The following is a 25,038-nucleotide window of genomic DNA, read 5'->3' on the forward strand; positions in this document are numbered from 1 at the left end:
TTACACTGTCAGATTGCTTCCTGTTTTTACTTTGCAATGATTTCATCTGGTTGCCCAGAAACTAATAGATTATTCAATCTTTTTAGTATATGTGATATTGTTTTTAATTGTGCTTTAACAGTCACATCAATTTTAAATAGTTTACCAAAGTGTTGTGTGTCAAATATAAAAGACAGCGATATCAGTATTATAACTCCTCCTACATTAGAGTTCCTCTAAATGACTGTCTTAACTTTGAGCATTCACTCTGTGCATTCTGCATTTTAGTTTCAACCTTCAGCACTTTCAGAAGAAGTAACAGCTCATTTGAGTAGTCACACTGAAACAGAAAAAATCACACGTTTATTTTTTTCATGGGAGTAACACAATGGACTGGATCATCAGTGCTATACTGTTCTTGTCAGGCAAGTTTGTGCCTTCTCATTTTGTCTTTCAAAATTGTGGCAACATTTTTCACCCCAAAAAAGATTTTTTGGAGTACTGGTAATAAAAATTAGAAGTGAAACTATATCTTCTAGACATACTTTGCTAGTGGCAATTTACTTATTACTTATTTGAATGTCATCCTCTGTGAACAAAGCTACCCGCAGAAATGTGTGTTTGAAACCATAATGACCACAGTAAGGCTGTCCTGACAAAAGGTTGACAGCATGTTATAATGATGAGCAATATTTTTTTATTACATTTATATTTCTCACTGTAAATGTGTCACTGTTGAACAATGTAAGATGCAAGAAGCCAGGAACAATGCAAAGTTAGCACCATATTATATGATTATTTAGAGAAAGATGTGTCAGGTCATGCCCAAAATTCCATCCATCCATCTTCTTCCACTTATCCGGGGCCGGCTCGCGGGGGCAGCAGCCTAAGCAGAGAAGCCCAGACCTCCCTCTCCCCAGCCACCTCCTCTAGCTTGTCCGGGGAAACACCAAGGCGTTCCCAGGCCAGCCGAGAGATATAATCTCTCCAGCGTGTCCTGGGTCTGCCCCGGGGCCTCCTCATGGTGGAACATGCCCGGAACACCTCATCCAGGAGGCATCCTTGTCAGAACCACCTCAGCTGGCTCCTTTTGATGTGGAGGAGCAGCGACTCTACTCTGAGCCACTCCCGGATGGCTGAACTTCTTTAAGGGAGAGGCCAGCCACCCTTCGGAGGAAGCTCATTTCAGCTGCTTGTATCCGCGATCTCGTTCTTTCGGTCACTACCCACAGCTCGTGACCACAGGTGAGGGTAGGGGCGTAGTTCGACTGGTAAATTGGGAGCTTCGCTTTTACACTCAGCTTTCTCTCACCACGACAGACTGGTACAGCGTCCACATGACTGCAGTTGCAGCACCAATCAATCTGTCGATCTCCGGCTCCCTTCTCCCATCACTCTTGAACAAGACCCCGAGGTACTTAAACTCCTCCACCTGGGGCAGGAACTCATCTCTAACCCGGAGTGGCCACTCCACCCTTTTCCATCCGAGAACCGTGGCCTCAGATTTGGAGGTGCTGATCCTCATTCCTGCTGCTTCACACTCGGCTGCAAACTGTTCCAGTGTGAGCTGGAGGCCTTCACCCGATGAAGCCAACAGAACCACATCACCCGCAAAAAGCAGAGATGAGATTCTGAGGCCACCAAAGTGAAAGCCCTACGCCACTTGGCTGCGCCTAGAAATCCTGTTTATAAAAGTTATTAACAGAATTGGTGACAAAGGGCAGCCCTGGCGGAGCCCATCACCCACCGGCAATGAGTCCGACCTATTGCCGGCTATGCAAACCAAGCTCTTGCAACGGCTGTATAGGGATCGAATGGCCCGTAGCAATGGGCCACACATCTCATACTCCCGCAGCACCTCCCACAGGACACCGCGAGGGACACGGTCGAATTCCTTCTCCAAGTCCACAAAACACATGTAGACTGGTCGAGCAAACTCACATGCGCCCTCAAGTATCCTCGAGAGGATAAAGAGCTGGTCCAGTGTTCCGTGACCATGATAAAAACTGCATTGTTCCTCCTGTATTCGAGGTACGACTAACAGACGGACTCTCCTTCCAGCATCCTGGCATAGACTTTCCCAGGGAGGCTGAGGAGTGTGACCCCCCTGTAATTAATTTAGTAATTAAAGAAACACAGAAGGCTGAGCTGTTGAAATAAATCACATTATCATTCCATAATAAGCTTTAATAATGTTTTTCTTTCTTTAATTATCAGTGTTAAATGCTGCACTTAGTTTCAATATTGATCCTGTGGCTTGGAAGACCCTGAGGAACTCTGCTGCTGGTTTTGGCTACCAGGTGGTTCAAAGACAATCCGAGTAAGCCAGAGCATAGATATGTTTAATATGGGTTTACAATTGCCTGCTTATAACATTCACCACTAATGCTTTTTTTTTTAAAAGAAATATTGAATCATGTAATAAAACAACTGGAGGTTTTTCACTGCACTTTGCTCACCAAAATGTTATCTAATGTCTGGATTTCTCTCCTTAGTTTGCTTGTCAGTGCCCCATTTGAACAGTATTCACAAAACAGAAAGGGGAGAATATACAGGTGTACCATCTCTGGTGAAAACTGCCTAAATATACAATTTCGAGGTAGGTGGTTTCTTGATGTTTTAACACAATATCCTGAAACTCTGACAGTATCTTTCAAGTATTGAGATCTTGGAATATGACATTAATTAGATTAATTTGCAGATAAGGTGGATTTCTAGAGAAAAAAACTGAAATGTGCGAGTTTGTAATGCATTGTTAAGCTTAAACATTTGCCATTTCATGATATAACAAAACACTTAATTGAATGTAATTGTTTGTTTAATTAATTCTTGCTAAAAGTTATTTATTTTTTGTTGATTTTCAGACACAGTAATAGTGAACTTTGATTAGTGTATTTTGCATTCTTTCCCTTTGTAATGTGGTACGAAAAGTGGCAGTCATTTAAATAAAATGTATTTTCTAGTGACCCCAACATTTATTTTATGAGTGTTTTAATATATACTCAATGCTTTAAATACAGAGCCAGATTTTGCTATCAACATGTCTCTTGGTTTGACAATGAAAAGTGATCCTGGAACCCAAAATGCTGTGGTGAGTTGGTGAACTGCAGACGTGTCACACTGGAATGGAAGAATAATCAGCATGCTTGATTCATCATAATTTGATCTTTTCTCTTTTGAGGCATGTGGTCCAACTATTCCAAAGGACTGCAAAAGTATCACCATGTACAGTGGAGTGTGCTTTCAAATAAACCGTTTCAATAGATTTGAGCGTCCCATACCACCTTCTGTCAAAGGTAACAGGATACTAAGTTTGTGAAAACAAACTCATAATAATAATAGAATCTATAAATACTTATGTCACTGCACATTCACACAATTAATCGCTGTGACCCAATAACCTAATACATTTTAAACAGTCTGAAGCTCATTTATTACAGTTATTGTGCTTTTTTAAATATTTTTTTAAATTAGTTTTAATTATGTTTTGAATTTTCAATTCAGTTTCATTTTACCCCCCAGAGTCACTTTAATAGGTTGAGATTAGTTTTTATTGCTTTAAGTAGTAATTTTTGACTTTTTAATTATTTTTAATTATTAGGATTTTAGCTTGGGTAAGATTTAAGAGTTTCAGAAATCATATTACAACACAAACATAATTTATGAAGGCAGTTGACTCCCAGTTATGTAAACATCCCAAGTCACAAATAAGCGTGCACCAAAGATTCAAATGGCAAATGGGACCAAAGCGTGAATCTTCCTAACAAAGAAAGGCCATTTAAAGTTGCTCAACACTACATTTCCTGCCCATCTTTTTGGCAGAATGCCCGCTACAAGCAGACATTGCCTTTCTGTTGGATGGTTCAGGGAGTGTACATAGCGAAGATTTTCAAACAATGAAGACCTTTGTGAAAAATCTGGTTCGGTCTTTTCTCTCAAGTGATACAAAGGTGAGGAACAGACATTAAATATTAAATATTTCTTTATTTCCATAATTGATGGAATGATTGATTTTCCATACTTTTTTCTTTTCAAGTTTTCTGTTTCCCAGTTCTCTACTTCATCAAAGGTCCATTACTATTTTGATAATTTTTTCTCATCTGGATCATGGGAATCTAACATTGATAGAATAAAACAACTAGACAGAGCAACTTACACAGCTGAGGCCATCGAACATGTTGTGTAAGTGCTGCCATGATGTTACACATCTTTCACAGTTAATGAAGTATGTCAGAGGTTAGAGATAACTTGTAGAGCTTTATTTTATTTTTTTTTTTTTAAAAAATCATAATTCTTTGTTATATTAGCGAAAATACTGTAAAAGAAGGCATCATGATTTTTATGTAAGCAGTTCTCTTCAACATCTAAAACATCTAAAAGATGCACTGTAAAGAAAGATGAACTGAAACTGTTTTCTTCATTCAACAGCCAAAATGTTTTTACACCACAAAGAGGATCCAGATCAAATGCAAAGAAGGTGCTGATAGTTATTACTGATGGAGAATCTCATGACTCACATCGCTTACCATATGTAGCAAGGCTAGCTGAGAGTAAAAAGATTGTTCGATTTGCTATTGGGGTACGTACCTGCTCAGTTTTACACTGTACCAGTTTCTTCAAAAGGTTAATCCTTTCAATGACCCTGTAAAGTTAACCTAATTTTCTGACACTAATGAAATGAGGCACCATTCTTCATGAGGAGGACTGTGTGGGTGCTAGTAAAGTAAAAGCTGTGTGTGTGTGTGTTTCTAGGTGGGGAATGCATTTAATAAACCTGCTGCAGAACAGGAGCTGAAAACCATTGCATCATCTCCATCAGACAAACACGTATTTCAAGTTAGGGACTTCAACGCCCTTGAAATAATAAGACAGAATTTACAGGACAAAATTTTCTCTATCGAAGGTACAAACATTAAAAAATGTTACAACTTTGTTAAAATTTCTGTAAACATTCCAGCTATAAAAAATTAAAGCAACTGAAGCCACCTGCAGTAAAGGCCTGAGAGATGTTCATCTTTTTTAGCTCTTTACATTAGTGTGTTAAACAATACATAAATGACATATTTTTAATAAAGAGCAAGTGATTATCTAGAATCAGTCCTTCAGGTCGTGAACAAATTGAAATTACACAGTCTGTCCTTTAAGTTCTTTTTTTATTATTTTCATGTTACAGGATCACAAACCAGTGGAGAGTCACTGAAAATGGAAATGTCTCAAGAGGGATTCAGTGCAGTTTATGTGCCTGAGGTAATTTAAAACACTTTAAATTCAGACAGTCAAGTGATAAAAAGAAAGAAAAACCAAACAAAACTCCAAATTTAAATGCACTGTATAAAACATTCACACATTTATTTTTCTGTACATTTCTGTCTGCACTGTAGGGAATTCAGATGTCTATTGTTGGTGCAAACCAGTGGAAGGGAGGCTACGTGCAATACACAACAGGAGGCCAGAAGCTGAAAACATATGAGGACGTGTCTTTGGAGCCTGACAGCTATCTTGGTAAGAATATTACTCTGACAACTAACACATAAACATGTGATCATGTAGTATATACATAGCTGTGCTGTAATTCTTTCCCCCAATCAGTTTGGATAATAGACAACATATAAAGCATGAGTAAGGATTCCAAAGGCTGAGGAAGAGTATGCTTTAATTAGGTGTTTAATGTTAGTCATGTTGTTTTTGATTGTGCTTTATGTCACATAAAATATGAAATACCACAAATGACAACATTTCAAGAAAAAACATCTTCCATGCACCTTAAATATTAATGAAAATATTTATAAATTCTCTGTATGAGTATATTTGACTATTTTTTACTATTTTAACTGAAGACTGCTTGACTATTAAATTCTAGGTTACTCCATGGCAATTGCTAAATCCTGGAGTGGCTCAGTGACAGTTGTTGGTGCTCCAAGATATAAACACAGAGGAGTTGTGTTTGCTGTTAACAGAGATAGCTCTAGAAATCAAAAGATTGAGCCCTTTCCATGGCAGGTACGTATGTACAGTATAAAGTGATAGACCTGAATGACAATGTAAAATATATTTAGACTATATATAAACAAAACTGTACTATTTTCATTTATCTGATTCTTTTCATTTAATAATTTGTTCCTTACACAGTATCAGACTGGTGAATATTTTGGGGCAGAGGTGTGTACCATGGACATAAATAATGATGACATCACTGAGCTAATCTTCATATCTGCCCCAATGTACATGGAGCCTGATAGAGAGGGAAGAGTTTATGTTTGCAGACTAACTGGTTTGGTAAATCACGGTTTTATCTACTGCAGTTAAATTAATCGGTTTATTTGTCAACTTTCTTAATGTTCATAAAATATTCACTCTCCTCATTTTAGTTTGTGGAGTGTAATTTTGATGATCCATTAATACTAAGAGGACGTGCAGCTGTCAAAGGAAGGTTCGGCTCTTCTCTTGCTGTGCTGCCTGATCTAAACTCAGATGGATTCAGGGATTTGGCAGTTGGAGCACCTTTGGAGAATAATGGTGAAGGTAGCATCTACATATTTAATGGTGAAGGAGGAGGAAGAATCAGTCCTACCTACTCACAGGTACACAACATCAAAGAACTCACGAGGATGACTAAACTAATCTGTAATGTAAAGTCATTTTCTGCAGTTTGAATATCGAATATTTTCATGTACACAGAGAATTACTGGCTCTGAGGTCCAGTCAGGACTGAAGTTCTTTGGCCTGTCAATCAGTCAGTCGTCTTTTGACCACAGTTTTGACGGACTGCCTGACTTAGCGGTGGGCTCAAAGGGCAAAGTTGTTTTATTGAGGTAAGTCCAAGACAGTCCAATCATGCATTATTACTGTCCATGTTTAATTCTATTAACTATTTCTGTTAAATAAAAAAAATGAATGCCCCACTGGTTAAAAGTTTAGAATGAATTCCATAAATAATTTTTTAAATTATTACAATAATTTATGACATTTCTAGACACTTTGATATAAACTATTAGATAAAAACAAATTATCTTTACTTTCAAAAATGATTTTGCATGATCAAAAACTTTTAAGCAGTAGTGGTTTGTAAAAAATGCAGTGTGGTATTTTCCTGTGATGTTCATTTGCAGATCAAGACCCATAGTAATGGTGAAAGCTGAGGTGTCATTCAACCCAAACCAAATCCCTACTCAGAATGAAGGCTGTTCAAAACCATTGGAGAACACAGCTACAGTCTGCTTCACCATGAGCAGAGTGTCTGCAGTCCACACAGGTTCATCATTCTACTCTACATCATTCAACAACAAAGCCACTGCCCATCATTTGTAGCATTGAATCCAAACTGTGTTTTATTCCAGCTCAAGCAGTGATTAATTATACTATAACACTGGATGCCACACGTAAACCTCCAAACAACCGAGCTTATGTCAGTGGGAAACAACGAGAACGATCTGGATCAGTAATTGTGGTCTTAAGAAGACAACAGTGTTCAACTCTAAAGTTACTTATTGAGGTAAAAATCTAATAATATCAGGAAAAACAACAAACAAACAAAAAAAAAACCCCAATGCAAACAATCAAAGTTCAGTTCAGAGAGTCCTACAACACTGAATACAAACCAAATTGCTGTTTTTTTGCAGGCCTGTCCAGAAGATGCTCTTAGTGCGCTTTCTAATGAGCTCAAATTCACGTTTAATGGTTTGTCCATCAACAGAAATCCCAGACCAAGTCTTTCCTCACAGGCTCAAACAACAACCATTTATCCTGTAAGTAATATTTAAACACAGTGTATTAACAAACAATTGGGCCAAGAAAACAACTTTAGTCTTTCCCTTGTATTAATTAATTGTATGAATTAATTTAATTATTGACATGAAATTGACCATTAAACTCAGTTAAAGTGTCAGTTCTAAGTGATCCAGGCCACTGAACGTCTTTTTAGTTCCAGAAAAAATTGCTGTCATCCAAAAGGATTTACAGCATCTGATGGGGAAAACAAAGACTAAAGGCCTTTACAAACTGAACATGTAAAATCCATGCAAACATTTTGTGCATTAAAACATTTTTCGAAATCACTCATTCTTAATGTAGATGTTCACGGCGACCTTTTGTTGGACAAATTTGCAGCTTTTATTTTATTTTAAATCAAGCTCAATATCTTGGGCGTAAATACAAAGATCTAACTAACAGTTGTTTTTTGAATACAAATGTTCTGCAAAAAACACATTCCTTTTTTATAATGCGCTCCCTATATAATGGCCTTAAGAGTGAAACAAAGTGGGTCAAGGTGTTATTCCTGTAAGAGTCACTAGCCCACCAGCTATCATGTGAGCTAAGGCAGCGGTCCCCAACCTTTCTTGCGCCACGGACCAGTTAATGTGTGACAATATTTTCACGGACCGGCTTTTAAGGTGTCGCGGATGAAAAGAACAAAGTAAACAAAGTAGTCCAACATCCCAAGATTAGCTGGATTTAAGCAGACTTCAAAGAATTATAACAAGAATAAGTGATCAGCTGTTGTATTTCCAGCTCTCTATGTCCACCATGGAGCACAGTAAAAGGCTTTAATGTTTAAGTAATCATTTTATTTCCCTTCTGCCACCAGAAAGAAAATTACTATTGGATATTAATGTATGGCTAATTGTACTACCAGTCAAAGACTAATGCAGAAGTAACAAAAAGCAATTAAAAAAAGAGCTCAAAATACACAATTCTTAACTTAGAATGATAGCTTGTGTCTGAGATCAAAGTTGTCCAGAAGTGGATCAAGAATATTATCAGAAATTGTTTTCTTCCCTGCAAAGAACCTCCACGAGATGGTAGAATGAAAAAATTGGTTGTTGGATTTCCCTATATTCAATGTGCTAATTGGAATAAGTCATTCATCATTTAAATATGTTTTCCAAAATGCTCTCTTCCACAGTTAGGGTTTGACATCAACTGTGGCACTGACAACAAATGTGTTGATAACCTTAAAGTGGATTTTACGTTCACCAGGTGAGGCTCATGTATAGAGCTGTGTTTTGCTTGTGCTTGTATTCCTTTTCCTTTATTCTCATCCTCCTTAATACTCTGACAGATCCTCAGAGGTTAAAGTGGGCATTGATGAGCTTCTGAATGTCACAGTCACAGTGGAGAACAGAGGGGAAAACTCCTACAACAGCCATGTTATTCTCACGTACCCAGCTGGACTCTCCTACAGGAAGTTCACCATTCAGCAGGTAAAGCATCAGGATCAAGTCTGTATCAGTTCATCAGTTATCTGCTGCTCTTCCAATACATCCAGCAGTCATTTTATTTTTGTAATAAAGGGAAGAATTGGGTGCAACTCTTTGGACAGTGAAGATGGTTTATCACGAGGAAGGACAGACTGCACTATCCACAAGCCAATTTTCAAGAGCAAAACTAAGGTGTTTTTGCTTAGAATATCTTCTTATTTACCATTTACCATTTAGAATATCTTTCTCTCACTTCTTTATAGTTTTGTTTACAGCAAAAAGAGATGACGCAATTTGATATGTCTCCTCCATTCAATTAAGGCTTCCTTCATTGTCTCCTATGGGATTGACACCAACAGTCAACTTGAGAGGAAGATCTTTGTCACTGCAAATGCCACCAGGTACTGTTCCTTTGGTATATTTTTGTATAGTCCCACAGCTAAAATATGAATCATTTCACTTCTTCATTTCAGTGGAAATCAGGAGCATGCCACTACAAATGAACTCTATAAAAATAAATCGATTGATGTGAGATATAGCATTTTTATGACATTTGAAAGGTATGGGTTCTTCCACTTGAAATAAAAAGCATCGTTTAGAAATTAACAAATGTTGTATTACATGGTATTTATTTAATTTTTTAAATATGTCTGTTTAGCTCTCTCAGCTACAACAATTTCACATTTGGGAGGAGTGATTTGCAGAAACCAGTCCAGCAATCAATTAAGGTCAAAATATAAGTTCTGTATAAATCTATATATGTGTATTTATATGTTCTGTATAATCTAAATCTAATTGTATTGCTTGGTTGTCCTTTTCTTTATCAGATTACAAATGATATCAGAGCACTTAATTTCACTGTGGTGATCAGGGTTCCAGTGAAGCTTGGTAAAAAAGATATTTGGGTGAATTTGATCAGTCTACAGGTATTGTGCAAAAGTCTTGAGTCACCCATCATTTCTAAAAATGGCTTAATGTTATGTAAGGATGAATGGATGTGGTATAATTAGGACAAAACCAAGCATACCTGAATTAAATGTATTTCAGATTGCAGACTGTCAGAGAGGAATTGACGAAGAACCACCTGTCAAAACTTTTGTTTCTCATATCAGAAAAAATAAGGTGGTGGTAAGCATACCTCTGCACTTGAGCTTTTGAAATTCAACCTCTTTTAGATTTTAACATTCACCTCACCTATCTCAAATTCAGCTATCACAGTTTTTGTTGGATTCAGTCTTGTTTAAATCATTCTCAGGACTGCTCTGTAGCCAAGTGCAGAGTGTTCAAGTGCAACACTTTCATGGGAATACGGGAGAGTAGGATGTATGAAATCTCTGCCAACCTCAGTTCAGGATGGATAGAGCAGGTAATGGATGGGTAGTTTATGTTAAATTAATGTGTTTTGGATTGTTTGCTAAATGTTTAGATATATAACCATTTACCTGTTAAATCAAACAATATCTAATTTAGGGTCAACTCGTGATATATTTTTTTCCCTTAGATTGGGCTTCAGTCTGCCAAATTCCTCTTGACCAGCACTGCCAGTCTGGAGTATGACAAAAACCAGTACATCTACTTTTCAGCAGGGTCTGACAACAATCCTCCTGTTCACAAGGTGATTATACAATATTTTCTTTTGTTTGGCATATTAAGAGCTTTAATTTTATTCACATTCTGTCACTTCATCTGTCAGATTGAGGCAGAAGTAGAAGTGTATCCTAAGCTGAATTTCACCAAAGCGATCATTGGAGGATCCCTGGGAGGGTTGGCTTTTCTAGCTTTACTCACTGCTAGCCTGTATAAGGTGAAAGACTCTTTTTATACTTTTTTCAATTAAAAGTTTACAAGTTTTTTTTTCTCATGTAGCTTGGTTACATTTTTATTGGAACTCTAATATATGATTGCTGTATTTTATGTGCTTTTTCATTCACTTCTAGGCTGGATTTTTCAAGAGTAAATACAAACAGATGATAATTGAAATGACAGAAGATGATCCAGGGACGGCTGCAGGTGCACCCTCAGCAGAGTAACAAAGATGGCATTTGTAGCTGTACATCTAATCTGAATGACAGATGTAGACCATCCTGATAATTTCAGGGGTGAACATGGTGTGTAGAAATGTCCATGCTACCACATTTGATTAATTAAACATACAACAGCTTGCTGTGTCTCAAATCACTCCCTTGCCTAGTCATTTGCTATGATCTGTAACAAAGGTTCTTACCTGGTGGTCAGGATCCTCAAGACTCAGGACCATAAAACTGGAGCACCTATTGTAAATAAGAAACCACCACTAGATATTTGTCTTAAGAGGATATATTTATGTATATTTTCAAGCCTGTAAGTCCAGCAAGAAAGATTGGGCCTTTAAAAAAGACAATCTCCTTTTTCCAGCTTTACCCTACTTAAAGCACCACCTGTCCTCGCTAGTGTCTACTTTCACAGTATTAACTCTTTGAAATCTTCTATGTATCTCCATGATTTTGACTGTAAACATAATTTAACTTTATGTAATTTCTAAAGACTGGTAAGTCAAACAGAACTATGACACTCTGGCATGTATTTTTAGCACTATTTCAATATTTGGTGAGAGGGCAAAAGCAGATAAAACTTTAGAGGTAAAAATGAAAGACAGGTTTTTCCAGTCAGTGTGATGTAAGAGTGTTCCCTGCTTTGATTTGTAGGGAAACTTATTAATTAATCAGAAATGTAAAGAAATATGAATGTTTAAAAGTAACATGACCATGTGACCTTTGAATACAAAAGTGATTATTTAAAACAATGACTTTTTAATCTGACCTCAAACTTGTTTATTGTATGCATGTATCTGTCTGTATCGGATGAGGATTTTGTCATCATTTCAAATCCAAGACTACATTTTTTAGCTCTTTCATCAGAAATGTTGGTAGCATTTTAAGGATGAAAGACTCCACTTTCTCTACAGCAAGACAGTTCATAATGTTTTAACGGTGCGTTCACACCGAACGCAATAGACATGACCAAAAAGCGCCAGACGCCCCTAGCTGGTCGCGTGCACATTCGCACCTCGAAGCGGGTCCAAAGCAAACTAGTCGCGCTTTAAAATGTGCAATTTTCATGCGTGTGAAGCGGAAATGTGGGAGGAAGTAGTGCCAGACGGCATGTTTGCAAGATGGCAGCTGTCGATCTAGCGTTTGAAGAGAGCGTCTCTATTCACTGTGGAGAGCAGAGCAGCGGTGTAAACTTAAGGACGCTTTACACATTAGTCATTATAAAAATTTATTTGAAATAAAATTAAGATGCTCAAACAGAAAAACATTAAACATAAATATATAAAATATAACTGTTTACAGAGAGACAGGAATAAAAAGGACACAGCTTAAATTGGAAAAGCTTCAGGGAGAATGAGGAGAAAAATAAGAACATTGTTTCTGCCCTGGAGAGCCTGCTGCCTCATCAGAAAACTACTGATTGATAGAATGAATGGCTTTGGCTGGACCTGCCTCTTTGAAATGGGTCAGAGCATCACATCACCAGGCTCCTGATTGGATGTCGCAGCATCACTTGACGCTGGAGTTCAGATTTTTCCAACTCCAGCGGTAGACACGATAAGTGCGAATGCACAAAATGCACCACATAAACTGCAGCACGTATTTTACTTCACGCTTCAAACGTGTCAGTCGCGCTACTTGGTTGCGCGAATCAGGCAGAAAAGCGTTTTCGCGATGCAAATGTGCTTCTGAAGTTTCGTGCGACCCCTAGTTGCGCTTCATCGCGCTCCTCCATTGACTTCACATGTAAATCTGAAGCTCTGGTAGCGTCTATCATGTCTCTCCATGTCCTGATAGTCCTATATCATCTACTATAATCCAGAGCCTATCACTGCATTCTATACTACAGCTCAAAAGTTTGAAGTGAATTAGAAACATCTTATTTTCTAAAAATGCTGAAATTTATTTGCTGTGTTTCAGTGGTACATTGTGTTGACTAACTGTCAGTTTGTAAAGTTAAATCCCAACTAGTCATGCAAGTCATGCACACCAAGAAAACGCTACATTTTTCCACATTATCGTATTATCACAAATAAATTTTCAGTGATAGACTCACAAATGAACCATTTTATATGATTCATTTACATTGGCATTTTGGTCTTTTTCCCCAGTTATTACAGAGAGCCAGGTCTTAGCTGTCTTATATGTATATTATATGTATTTTTCATCTATTGTATTTACCAACATCAAGTAATCACAGGCAAAGAAAGACCACACCATGGCATGTTTAAATAAGGAAAGTTTATTGATCAAATTTATTTTTAAACAAATACACATGATAATTTTTTCACCGCCCAAAAATACATGTTCAAAGCAACACAACGGTGGCCCACAGAATTGTGAACTCTACTCTGCAGAGTGGGCAATCATAACGAAGCGGTTCATTTTATTTGTGGATTCAAGCTGCACTTCATATTTTTGGCCACCAGATGTCACCATGTACCTGCCTCCATTGTGGACCACTACAACTTCCATTGCAAAGACACACCTTTAGTCACAGAAAATGAATGTAAATCTATGAAATTCAGTATATATGTTTAAAAGCATTTAACTTGTGGAAAAAGAGCTGTAATTTGTTAAAACTGTCACTGATAGTTAGTGATGTGCGATACCACTGATTTCCTTTCCGATCTGATACCAAGTAAAATTCAGTATGGTATCGACGATACTGATCCGATACCGATACTTTGTACAAAAACTTATTTTATTTATTGTATCTCAAATTTAAGCATCATAATGATTACAGGACAACAGATTACTTGTTCTTATCACTTAATAATGCAGAGTTCATCATATACAAATAAAAAAACTGAAGTTGTGCGCTATTTGAACACCTTGCCTGCCTGCAGCACTAAAGGACTCAGTGAGAGGCGTCTGTCTCGCCCTAGCAGCACCTGTCCCTCTCCTCCTCTTCAGTTCGCCTCAACATACGCTTGTCATATTCTGTGATATGATTTACTCTGAGGTGTTTGACAAGGTTAGTGGTGTTGCCACAACACCTCACTTTTTTGCCACATGTATGCAAACCAGCTCAGCTGTTTGTGGAGGTAAAATACGTCCGCATATGACTCCAGTTACGCTCAGCCATTGTTGTGAGTGCGCACGCCAAGGGGCTGCGAGACAGTTATGCAGCCGTATTTCGCACATGACTATGAAAGGCGGAAGAGGAAGTAGTTCCTTCGAATGTAGACAATCTGAATGATATAGTTACTTTCCACTGTGTTCATGTTAATGGTAAACTACAAATTTACCCTAAATTACTAAAATATCGATATTTTAATGTGAGAATGGATTCTAGAACATAAATGACTGGTATCGGAGGAATCGATATTTCAGGATCGATCCGCACATCACTACTGATAATGTGAATGGCTTTGCTCACAAATAAACAAAATATGCAATATTTAGCCCTGAGTTATCTAAAAAAACAACAACAAAACAATAACATTATTTTATCAATTATTTTAAGCATTATCAATGTTTATTATAATAAGTATGTAATTAGAATTACATTTCAATTTTGCTCTTACACGATTTATACAATTTTTAAGTAGACAACAGCTTCAGAATGCACAAAGAAGACATATTCCTGTATAATTAGTTTAGAGAAACATACCATCACACTCCAAAATGTAAAAAAAAAAAAGATTTTTAAACTTCATTAGAAATATTCACATGAATAATTTTCTTCATATTGACCTGAGCATCATAACTACATTAAGTAAATATGAATGGGTGTTAATAAAGACTTTTGGCATCTGTTGGTAATTTGTAATAATGAACTACACCAACCACCCACAAGAGCAAATCATGACAACAGGAACAAGGAGATAATGAGGACAGCAAAAAAACACCAATAAGGAAACTGAGAAATCAGGTGAACTTCCTGTTAAAAGTGTTGCAGCAGATGGTGTTTCATCAATAATCTCCTTTAAGAATGACCCAAATTTTGAGATTTTGGTAAAGACATCAACATCTCCATGGCTCAGTCTACTTTCACAGACTGTTACAACAGCAACCTGGAACCATGATGACTCTGACTTGCACAGCAATGGGCTGCCCTGACCTCCCTGTGGATATAAAACAGGATTCATAATCAGTGATCAACAAACACCCAGCCTGAAAGCATCAGTCCAAGCACATTTAGGATACAATTATAAATATTGTTTTTACCTGTTGAAGGTCCATGGTGTGAGTACAAATTTGATCTGAATCAGAAAGATTGCCACAACTTGCAACTTGAGTTTTCATGTTTTGAAGAACAGCACCTATAGGAGTCATATTTGCAAATGCAACCAAAGATATTCAGACACTGCAATTTTTTAAAACAGCAAACCCTTACCTCTGCTGTTGTTCTTGTTTTCCCAGCCTGTCACCAAACACTGACTACCAATGGGGAAAGACCTTGAATCACTAATGTCCAAACACACAGGCTGGATATAATTGTTGAAACTGACTGATTCAAACAGCTCCAATAGTGCAATATTGGAGCCGGTCATTTTGCTCACTGTAATGTTCAAAACACCCAAAGATGTCTCAAAGTCTTCAGAACCATTTACGAGTCTAAGACCAAGAGACACATTCCATTCACTGGCATTTGGACTGGTGCTGTCAGGAGGATTGAAGACACAATTAAAAGACAAATCTCAAACAGCTCATATTTTAAAATTAAAAATTATAAATGCTGTTTGTGTACTTACGTAGAGACGCATTGCGCAGTTGTGAGTATAACGTTGTCAGATATTAAGCTTCCTCCACATTTGTGCACTCCATTTTGGTGAAGACTTACCATCCAGGGCCAAGTTCCTTCAGGTACAGTGCTCTTGTCTCCTCCTGTGTGACTGTTCACGAGAGTGTTGCCACAAACTGACACTGAAAGAAGAAACAAAAATTTAAAAAGCAAATGATTTAGGTGGTTCAAGGCTGGACTACTGTAATTCATTGTGATCAGGATGTCCAAAAAAATCTCTGAAAAGCCTTCAGTTAATCCAAAATGCTGCAACAAGAGTACTGACAGGGACTAGAGAGAGACAGAGCATATTTCTCCTATATTTGCTTCCCTTCATTGGCTCCACCATTAAATCCAGAATTGAATTCAAAATCCTTCTCCTCACATGTAAGGTGTTGAATAATCAGGCGCTATCTTGTCTTAATGACCTTATGGTACTGTATCACAGCATTAGAGCGCTTCGTGCAGGCTTACTTGTCGTTCCTAGCGTATTTTAAAGTAGAATGAGAGGCACAGCTCTCAGCTGTGAGGCCCCTCTTCTGTTGAACCAGCTTCCAATTTGGATTTGGGAGACAGACACTATCTCTACTTTTAAGATTAGGCTTAAAACTTTTCTTTTGATAAAGCAAACACTTAGGGCTGGATCAGATGACCCTCCTCCCCTCACCCCAACCGGTCGTGTTCCTCCCTGAGTCTGTTTCTGCTCGAGGTTTCTTCCTGTTAAAAGGAAGTTTTTCCTTCCCACTGACCACAGGGCTTGCTCATAGGGGGTCATATGATTGTTGGGGTTTTCTCTATTTTCTATTATTGTAAGGTCTTCACCTTACATTATAGAGCACCTTGAAGCACCTGTTGTTGTGATTTGGTGCTGTATAATAACACCGAATTGAATTACAGATACAGAAAATTTGAAAACATTATATACTTATCCATATTCATTTATTGGTACTGAAAAACTGGAACCTGAGACTTACTTGAGGGTCTTGTTAGAGGACCAGGACAGGTGTAGCTGCTGTCAGGATCCAGCCCGCTGGAGATGAACTGCACAAATCCTGGCTTATCAAAGTGAATGCGGGACTTGATCCAGGACTGGTAACGGGACACTCTGGAGTAGACTCCTGGCAGATTGGGCTGAGCACAACCAAAACCAAAACTTACAATTCCAGACTGGACCCAAACAGAGCCCTGTTTACTCACCATTGGACCTCCGGAGTCTCCCTGTAGAGATGAAGAGGACACGTCTGAGAATCTTTGAAACACCTGATTATGTAACCAAATGAGATGAGGAAGCCTACCTGGCATGAGTCTTTGCCTCCTGCCAGAACACCAGCACAGATCATGTTGTCTGTGACTGTGCCCACTCCATTCAGGCAGTTACACTGTCTGTTTCCCACAACTGGCACCTCCACTTCTTGCAGCATTTGAGGGAAGGGTAAGGCCACTGATGGGATGCAAGATGAGGAGCTGTTTACACACAAACCAATGAACCACAGACCACATGAACACTGAAACACCAACAACAGCCTCACCTCCCTCCTTGACTGCACCCCAGCCAGTCACCCAGCTATCAGTGCCATCATTGAACACACTGCCACTCGCTGCCAGGCACACAGGTCTGATGTAGTCAGTGAATCTGACTGGTGAAGAGAGTCTGAGCAGAGCGATGTCGTTGTTGTTGGTCATACTGTCATAGTTTGGGTGCAAAATTATTTTGGCAACATTTCTGGACACCTTATTTGGATTTACACCCTGCAGGCTCTGAAGCCCAAGAGAAACCTTCAACCCAGAAGGACTTGAACTAAAGTTAAAAAAAAAAAAAAGAAAAAGAAAATATAGAAGTTTTGATGAAAAAACAAAACAAAACATTGAACTGTAAACATTTGTATTTATGCATGAGCCAGTATTTTAACATTTATGTTGATGAAATGTTTCAGGAATGCTGGCAGTTTCAGTATTCCCAATCTGATATTTGCCTTCCTTGACAAATATTAGTCAAAGCCCAGTGTTCTGCGTTACTGCAGATTTGGTATCAATCTTATATCAAGTAAATGCAGGGCCAGTATTGCCGATACCAATACCGATGTCAGTACTTTTAACCTATATAGGCAGCTTTCTTAGGTTCAAGTTTCTTGGTGTGCACATCTCAGAAGATCTCTCCTGCTCAAAGAACACAGCATCAATGGTCAGTAAAGCCTAACAACAACTCTACTTCCCCACATACTGAGGAGAGCAAGAGCTTCAACCCCCATTATGAGCGCCTTCAACAAAGGCACTGTTAAGAGTATCCTCACCAGTTGCATCACTGTATCTAATGGCTCCTGATTGGGTCCTGCCAGAAAAAGTTATATTGAGTAGTGAGAATAATAGAGAGGATTGTGAGTGATTCATTTCCCTCCCTCCAGGACATCTATTGCACTCACCTCACCCAAAAACTCCTCTGCATTGCAGATAACTCCACTCATCTGTCAAACAGCTTTTCCAGTTTTCTGCTATAGGGAAGGAGACTAATGAGCCTCTGCCCTGGAACCAGCAGGCTGAAAGACATCAGGCTGACAGGATGGATGAATGAACTCTCTCCCTGCACTGTCGCTCGACTCACACACACAAACTCCAGACCTTTATTCACCTCTTCCCTCTGAACACCCCCCCCCCCCCACGGACATAAAAATCTCTTCTGAACCTCCACCTTTGCTATTCACTGATTCCACCACCCCACCTGCACTTGAACTCGTGCCCACAAACACAAAGTATCGATCGCATCGCGCTAGTATCGATTTGATATCAATGTCAGAGTTGATATCAGTACTATTGATATTTGGATCGATCTGCACACCTCTACCCTGTTATAGCTGGATCAGTTTAGGCATAAAGATTAAACAGACGTTTGTGTTACACACCGAAAGAAGCAGTGAGCAGCAGACATCACCCACTCTTTGTTGATGAGGGAACCGCCACAAAAATGTTTACCAAATATCTGCACGCTGACCTGCCACGGCCAGTATCCAGGTGGAGCATCTTCACCTCCTACTATCCTGCTGCTGTGTGGAGCAGTGCCACATACTGAAACAAAGATCAGCAGGATCAAACTTAAGAAGCAACGTAAATCATTGTGAAATATGGAAAACATTTTTTTCCCTGTTTGTAGTTGGATCGCTGATGAAATGAATTGTAATGTCAAAAACATAGATAATTAAATGAAGCAGTTTATAACTTTTATGAATTTTTTTTTTTTTTTTTTACTCAGAGAAACTCTTATTTTTACCTACCATCAAGCTGAGCATTTGATTCTGGAAAGAAACACAACATGATCAGTGATGTTCAAGAGAGGAGATCCTGAATTTATATTTGCATACAGTTATGTTACATGCAAATGTTGGTCTGACTTACCTGCAGACAGGAGGCTCACCAAAGCCAATAAATGAATCCACTTCCTTAACACCATTGTGTAACTGCACAGTTCTCGTGTGTCCCTCTTTTTATACTTGTGAGCCAGCTGTCAGTGAGTGGCAAATATATAAACCGTGTGTCACTTTTATATTTGCTCCTCCCACGTGCACACCCCACAGCCAGAACACTGAAACATTTCCTTCTTCCTTTAATTTCTGGGACAAAGACTACAGAACTCCAGTGATTTTTTTTAATGTCCAGAGCTTAAAGACCAGAGTGCACTTTAAAAAAACAATTATGTGATTTTTTTATGTCATTTTCCATGACAGACTTCTGCCCTTTTCACAGTTCAGTAATTCTTGCTACATTAATATTAATTTCAAAGTCAATGAAAAACCTACCCGTGGACTTCTCACTTTTAAGATTGGGATGAAATTCTTTACACGTGCCAGTTGTCATTGATGTGTCAGTTGTGTGTTTCAGCACCATGATTTACTATTTAGACATAAAATTATATTTTAATTAGTCTTAATTAAAGTGTCTTAATGACTAGCTAGTATCATGTTGCCATGATTTGACAACTATTCGCACTGTATTCGGAAACCATTATGACTCATTCCCTTTACACCCTAAAACTAAAATTGTTTATTGTCAATTTTTTTCCTTGTCATGAATCATTCCATACTTCATGGGTAAAAAACAGGAACATGTAATCTTTAAATGTTTGTAAAGTATTCAGACTATTTAAAAAATCTTCTTAAATTAAGTCACTGATATACTAAAACTACCTGAAATCAATGATTTATACAGATAAAGTCATGTTAATTTATTTTGTAAGATAACCAAGCCACATGCAGGTGAAGAACAAATTACAAACCATGAGACCAAAGCTGCTGTCTGCAGAGCTCTGTAGACAGCAATAATAAAAGGAATGCAATTAAATAACTGTACAGTTTACTTAAAATTTAAAATTCATAAATAACAACTATATTATATTTTAGCATTAAAAAAGCTTGATTAAGAACTTGTAAATAGCAAAACTTCACAGAATTATTAATTATGTATTTAATGTCATTTAAAGAAACTAAATACTATTATCATTATTGCATATTTTATAAAACAAAAATCTAGACATTTCTGTGATACAACTTGAAACTTTTATCCTGAGTAAACTGATTTACAATGTCAGTAAAATACTTGCAAAAACATACCTCTGGGTTCTGTATGGAGGCCTGTCTGTAGGTTGCAGGTTAAGCAATTCAACTGAATATTTATAAGAAATTTTAGAAAGATGTGTTAGATGAGAGAATATCTTTTGGAATACATGTCATCACTGCAGTAGAGCTTTAGAGAATTAGAAAATTAGTACTTTAAGTAAACTCTCTAATTAAACATGTTGACATATGTCATTGATAGAAATAAATAAAGATTAATATTAATATCTTTAGAGTACAACTCATCACTAATATGTTATCTGACAAAGATGGCATGCACAATAAACAAAACTACACATTCATCCAAGAGTTCATGTTGCACCTGTTACTTTTATTATTGAATAAAACGAATAATATCTTCTGTCTGCATGCCCAGATATGCTTTTTGACTTTTTCATGACATTTTAGAACAACTGAGCATACTGTTTACTTTGTTAATATTTTTCTAGCTGGTTCTTGTTTAACCTCTGTTAACATTCCTACTTGGAGAATAAGTAAAGTAGTTTGGCATTCATTCAGGTCAAAGCTGACTGACTCCACGGTCAAACATAAACTAACTGAGGAGGGCTGTTCTTAATACAGACAACCATTCTGAGGTAGGTTTTTCAGGTCTATCTCATTTTGAGTTTTTGTGTGTATCCAGTTTAGTTGTATGTAGTGCAGTGTGTTCTGGCTCATTTAAGTGTAGTTTTGGTTTAAGTTTTCATTTCTTTCAGTGTTCGTTTTTGTGATTTTGATTATTATAATGTGGGCAGCACGGTGGCACGGTGGTTAGCACTGTTGCTGCACAGCAAGAAGGTCCTGAGTTCAATTCCAACATCAGGCCGGGGTCTTTCTGTGTGGAGTTTGCATGTTCTCCCCGTGTCTGCGTGGGTTCTCTCCAGGTACTCCGGCTTCCTCCCACCGTCCAAAGACATGCAGCTTGTGGGGATAGGTTAATTGGATAATCCAAATTGCCACTGGCTGTGAATGTGAGTGGGAATGGTTGTCTGTCCCTGTCTGTTAGCCCTGCGACAGACTTCCAACCTGTCCAGGGCCTACCCTGCCTCTTGCCCTATGACAGCTAGGATAGGCTCCAGAGCCCCCTGCGACCCTGAAAAGGATAAGCGGAAGCGGATGGATGGATGGATAATGTGGAGAGTATTTGTCCGGGTCAAGCTTTAGGGAGTTCAAAAAAATTATATTACAAACACAGTAAATTTTCAGTGTCATCTTTTAATATAGTTTTAATTTTAGTTAACTATAATAACCTATATTCTAAATAACTTTTTTGGCAGGATTTCACTGGAGTCTCGTGGAGAATAAAGCTGTGATAAGAGAATAAGAGGAGGAGATAAGCTGCAGAGAAGCGTGTAAGACTGCCACTCTGCTTCCTGGTCCTAACTCTGAATAGTTAGATTTTTTTTGGGGGGGGGGGGTTAATAAATTTTCGAGAAATTTGAGAAATAAGAGCTGCCGCATCCAACGTGGGATGGATGCCTTCTCTTCTAACAAGACCAGGTTTCTGTCAGAACGTTTCCCTATTATCTATAAAGAGCACACTGTGCATGGGTGATCTCTTTGACTTGGACAGTGTTTTTCTCTGAGAAATTTTAATACAATAAATCTGTAATGGGTCCAAATGTTTGCAAATTCTTAGTTGATGCCAAAGGTTTGATAGCTGCGTACCAACTAAAATGTGGTTTCCTTGGAATTTCTCTTGCTTACTTATGAGTTCTGATAAGGCTGTGTGTGATGTCAGATTCTAATGATGTATCACAACTACTGACAAGGTCAACATTATATATGCATATTAGGTTGCCACATGACATTTTTGACATTTTTATACGCTTAGGTTTTTTTTTTAAAGATGGCAAGTTATTAAGCACATGCCACAAGAACAAGCAGTGCATATTCCTCCACATGTGCTTCTCCACATTTTTACCCCAGTTCAGGAATGGGGAAGTAAATAATTAAAAAATATCTCACTAGTGCTGAATTTTGGGAACACTATCAGGAAGTAAACTGTGGTGGATAAGAGAGTAAATGATTAAATGAGGTATTGATTCATGAGAAAATAGAGCTCACTTTCTTTGTTTTTGAGCTATCTAGTCAGCTGTTATGAACTGCCATCTTTTGAAACCTGACCTAGGATGACACAGCAACATTGTTTTAAATGACAATTTAAAGAGACAGTGATTTAAATTCTACAAAATTTAGCACACTGAAAAGATATGCAGACAGTAAATGTTTAATATGAAGCTTTGGCTTACAGTAAGGTGGAGAAGAAAGATCTGTGTTCTCATATCTGACAGCATAATAATGTGTTTTATCAGTTCTCAGCTAAATCAAGAAACAGAAACAATTAAACGTCAGAAACTGAGGTGTTTGTTTCATAATTATTCCATTCAATAACAGTAAAATTATCGGTAGATTTTCATAGTTTACCATATTAATTTCCTGTGATTGTTTGCAAGTGATGTGTTGTATGAGGGAGGTGGGGGTAGGGAGGGCTGGTACATGTAAGACTGGAAAGTAGAGGACTGCTCCCTGAAGCAGAGAACAAGCAAACAACTGTCTCTTTAGGCACTCCCATTCAGTAGTAGTGTTCATCTGCACACTTTTCACACCTTGGCTCATGTGATTAGGTAGAAGATCATCAGGGGGTCATTTTGTCCCTCTTTGGGGGGAAACTCCCACTGGGTTTAAATCTGGGACTCTCCACCATTTGACCCTTAGAACTGAAGAAGCTTCTCGGATGAGAGGTGAAACGTCTTCAAGCAACTTAAAGAAGTCCAGGCGCTTTTCTTTCCAAGCTCCTTAGACTACGATGACATGGATGACTGAGAACCTTCACAGACATCTGCACACTGTCACAACACCAGGAACCCAATCCATTACAACAGAGACACACAATAAAGGGACTGAGACAAGTTGCACCCAGCAACGGTTGCTCCCTCCCCTGGAAGCCCCATCCTGCCCAATGGGTAATTAATTATAGTTACTAGTTACTTCTTCAAAAAGTAACTGAGTTAGTAACTGAGTTAAAATATTCTAAAAGTAATTAATTACTTGAAAAGTAACTATTGCGTTACTTTAAAAAAAACATTTAACCCTCTGGGGTCCAGGGTTTGGCCATTTTTAACTACTTTTGATTTTCCCTCCACATTTCACCTTTAAAAACTATTTAGTTTGCCTTGTTTGGTATCATCCTTTTCAGCACAACCTCACATGTCTGAAATTACAGTTATGTTTTCATTTTGACATACTGTATTAACACAATTGATCTAAAATCAGACAAAAAACATAAAATCCGAGTAGAAAAAGTTATATTTTTTACTGTAACAACCACAAACATGTTTAATGAATCATATTTCATAACTCTAAATGCAAATATAAATTGTCAATTTTAAAATCCTATGCACAAGTTTTGCAAAGAACAAAGTTATTTGCATCCATTTACCTTTTACCTTAATTTTTTAAATAACCATTTCAAACTATTTACAGAACAATCAGCTGTTCTGCATTCAATAAGATGCCACACAAATTATTTGTGCCACTCCAAAAAAATACTTTCTTTCCACTATAAAGGAGAACATCACAGCCTGATACCTGCAGGTCTGACAGCAGGTGTATCACTCCTTTTTCTACCTGGAGACAGCAGTCACCTCATTGTTCTGACACACAACACAAAACTATCCACAACACTACACACTAACTACACAAGACAACACATTAACTACACACTCCAAACACGCTAAACGTCACAAATCTCTCACATCTCAAAACTCGCTCTCTCCCTTTTTCTGCTCTCTCTCGCTCTCTCTCGCCATCACTCCTAAAACATCCTCTGTTTTTTGGGGGGGTTTTTTGCTCATAAGCAGAGAGTGCTTGCTAGCGCTGTCCGTAGACAGTAAACGTGATGAAACTATTGAGGAAAAAATGTCGCGTATACATTGTTTATCATGACTCTGGTTTACGTGGCCTATCAACACAATTTAAAAACTGGTATTTATCACCTTGTTGCTTTGTCTTTAAGTGGTCATGTGATTGGCTTACCACGACTCCTTTATTCTTCCTCAGTCAAACAGCAGCACTTTTGCCCCCTTAGCTCCAGGTGTTGTGCTAGACAGTGATCGTAATTACCGTCTGCGGGAGCGCGCACAGCTGCTTAAAGCTGTAGCGTCCAGATTACTTACGTAGACAGCTACTTCCGTGCAACTGATATAAGATGCGGTAAGCTGAACACAGCTTCAGCCGTCTGTTTGTTGAAAAATAGTAATGGGCCGCATTTTCTTGTTAGTAACTGTAACGGCGTTGTAACGATAGATTAGATTACTCATTACTTAAAAAAGTAACGCCGTTACTTGTAACGGCGTTATTCCCATCACTGCCCCATGACATGAGCCCCAAGGCGTAGATTGGGCATCTCATTGTGGGTTGACCCACCCTACCCTTTGAGGTGGCCAATGGGGCACAGACTACCCAAGGAGGGATCAGCCAGAGATCAAGAGACTCTTACT

The 25,038-nt window shown here is 38.1% G+C and overlaps 2 protein-coding genes across 3 annotated transcripts; one reads left to right on the forward strand and one right to left on the reverse strand.

The window, feature by feature from the left end:
- Nucleotides 1-236: 236 nt before the first annotated feature.
- LOC146381711 (integrin alpha-M-like) lies at nt 237-11,354 on the forward strand. Of its 2 annotated transcripts, XM_084937826.1 has the most exons (30): nt 237-404; nt 2,197-2,299; nt 2,475-2,578; nt 3,000-3,070; nt 3,161-3,275; nt 3,802-3,929; nt 4,016-4,161; nt 4,408-4,558; nt 4,732-4,882; nt 5,153-5,226; nt 5,361-5,481; nt 5,840-5,979; nt 6,109-6,255; nt 6,348-6,560; nt 6,658-6,791; nt 7,089-7,231; nt 7,317-7,471; nt 7,599-7,724; nt 8,882-8,955; nt 9,038-9,179; nt 9,270-9,368; nt 9,498-9,577; nt 9,650-9,736; nt 9,835-9,904; nt 10,004-10,102; nt 10,224-10,304; nt 10,432-10,542; nt 10,678-10,791; nt 10,870-10,980; nt 11,114-11,354. In XM_084937826.1, exons 1-30 carry the CDS (start codon nt 368-370, stop codon nt 11,204-11,206), a joined length of 3,420 nt encoding a protein of 1,139 aa, XP_084793952.1. In that variant the 5' UTR covers nt 237-367; the 3' UTR covers nt 11,207-11,354. The 2 variants fall into 2 exon arrangements, with proteins under 2 accessions (XP_084793952.1, XP_084793953.1); XM_084937827.1 differs by lacking the exon at nt 9,650-9,736.
- Nucleotides 11,355-14,740: 3,386 nt separating this feature from the next.
- LOC146381712 (serine protease 33-like) lies at nt 14,741-19,417 on the reverse strand. The gene is made up of 9 exons (XM_084937876.1): nt 19,323-19,417; nt 19,202-19,222; nt 18,833-18,995; nt 17,465-17,733; nt 17,231-17,376; nt 16,910-17,153; nt 15,907-16,078; nt 15,380-15,814; nt 14,741-15,276 (listed from the first exon to the last, which is right to left on the reverse strand). The coding sequence occupies exons 1-8, from the start codon at nt 19,375-19,377 to the stop codon at nt 15,529-15,531; spliced, it is 1,356 nt and encodes a 451-aa protein (XP_084794002.1). The 5' UTR covers nt 19,378-19,417; the 3' UTR covers nt 14,741-15,276; nt 15,380-15,528.
- Between the last annotated feature and the right edge of the window lie 5,621 nt (nt 19,418-25,038).

Source organism: Perissodus microlepis, chromosome 8, assembly GCF_051167445.1.
Source record: "Perissodus microlepis isolate ML-2025 ecotype Zambia chromosome 8, ASM5116744v1, whole genome shotgun sequence".
NCBI lineage: Eukaryota > Metazoa > Chordata > Actinopteri > Cichliformes > Cichlidae > Perissodus > Perissodus microlepis.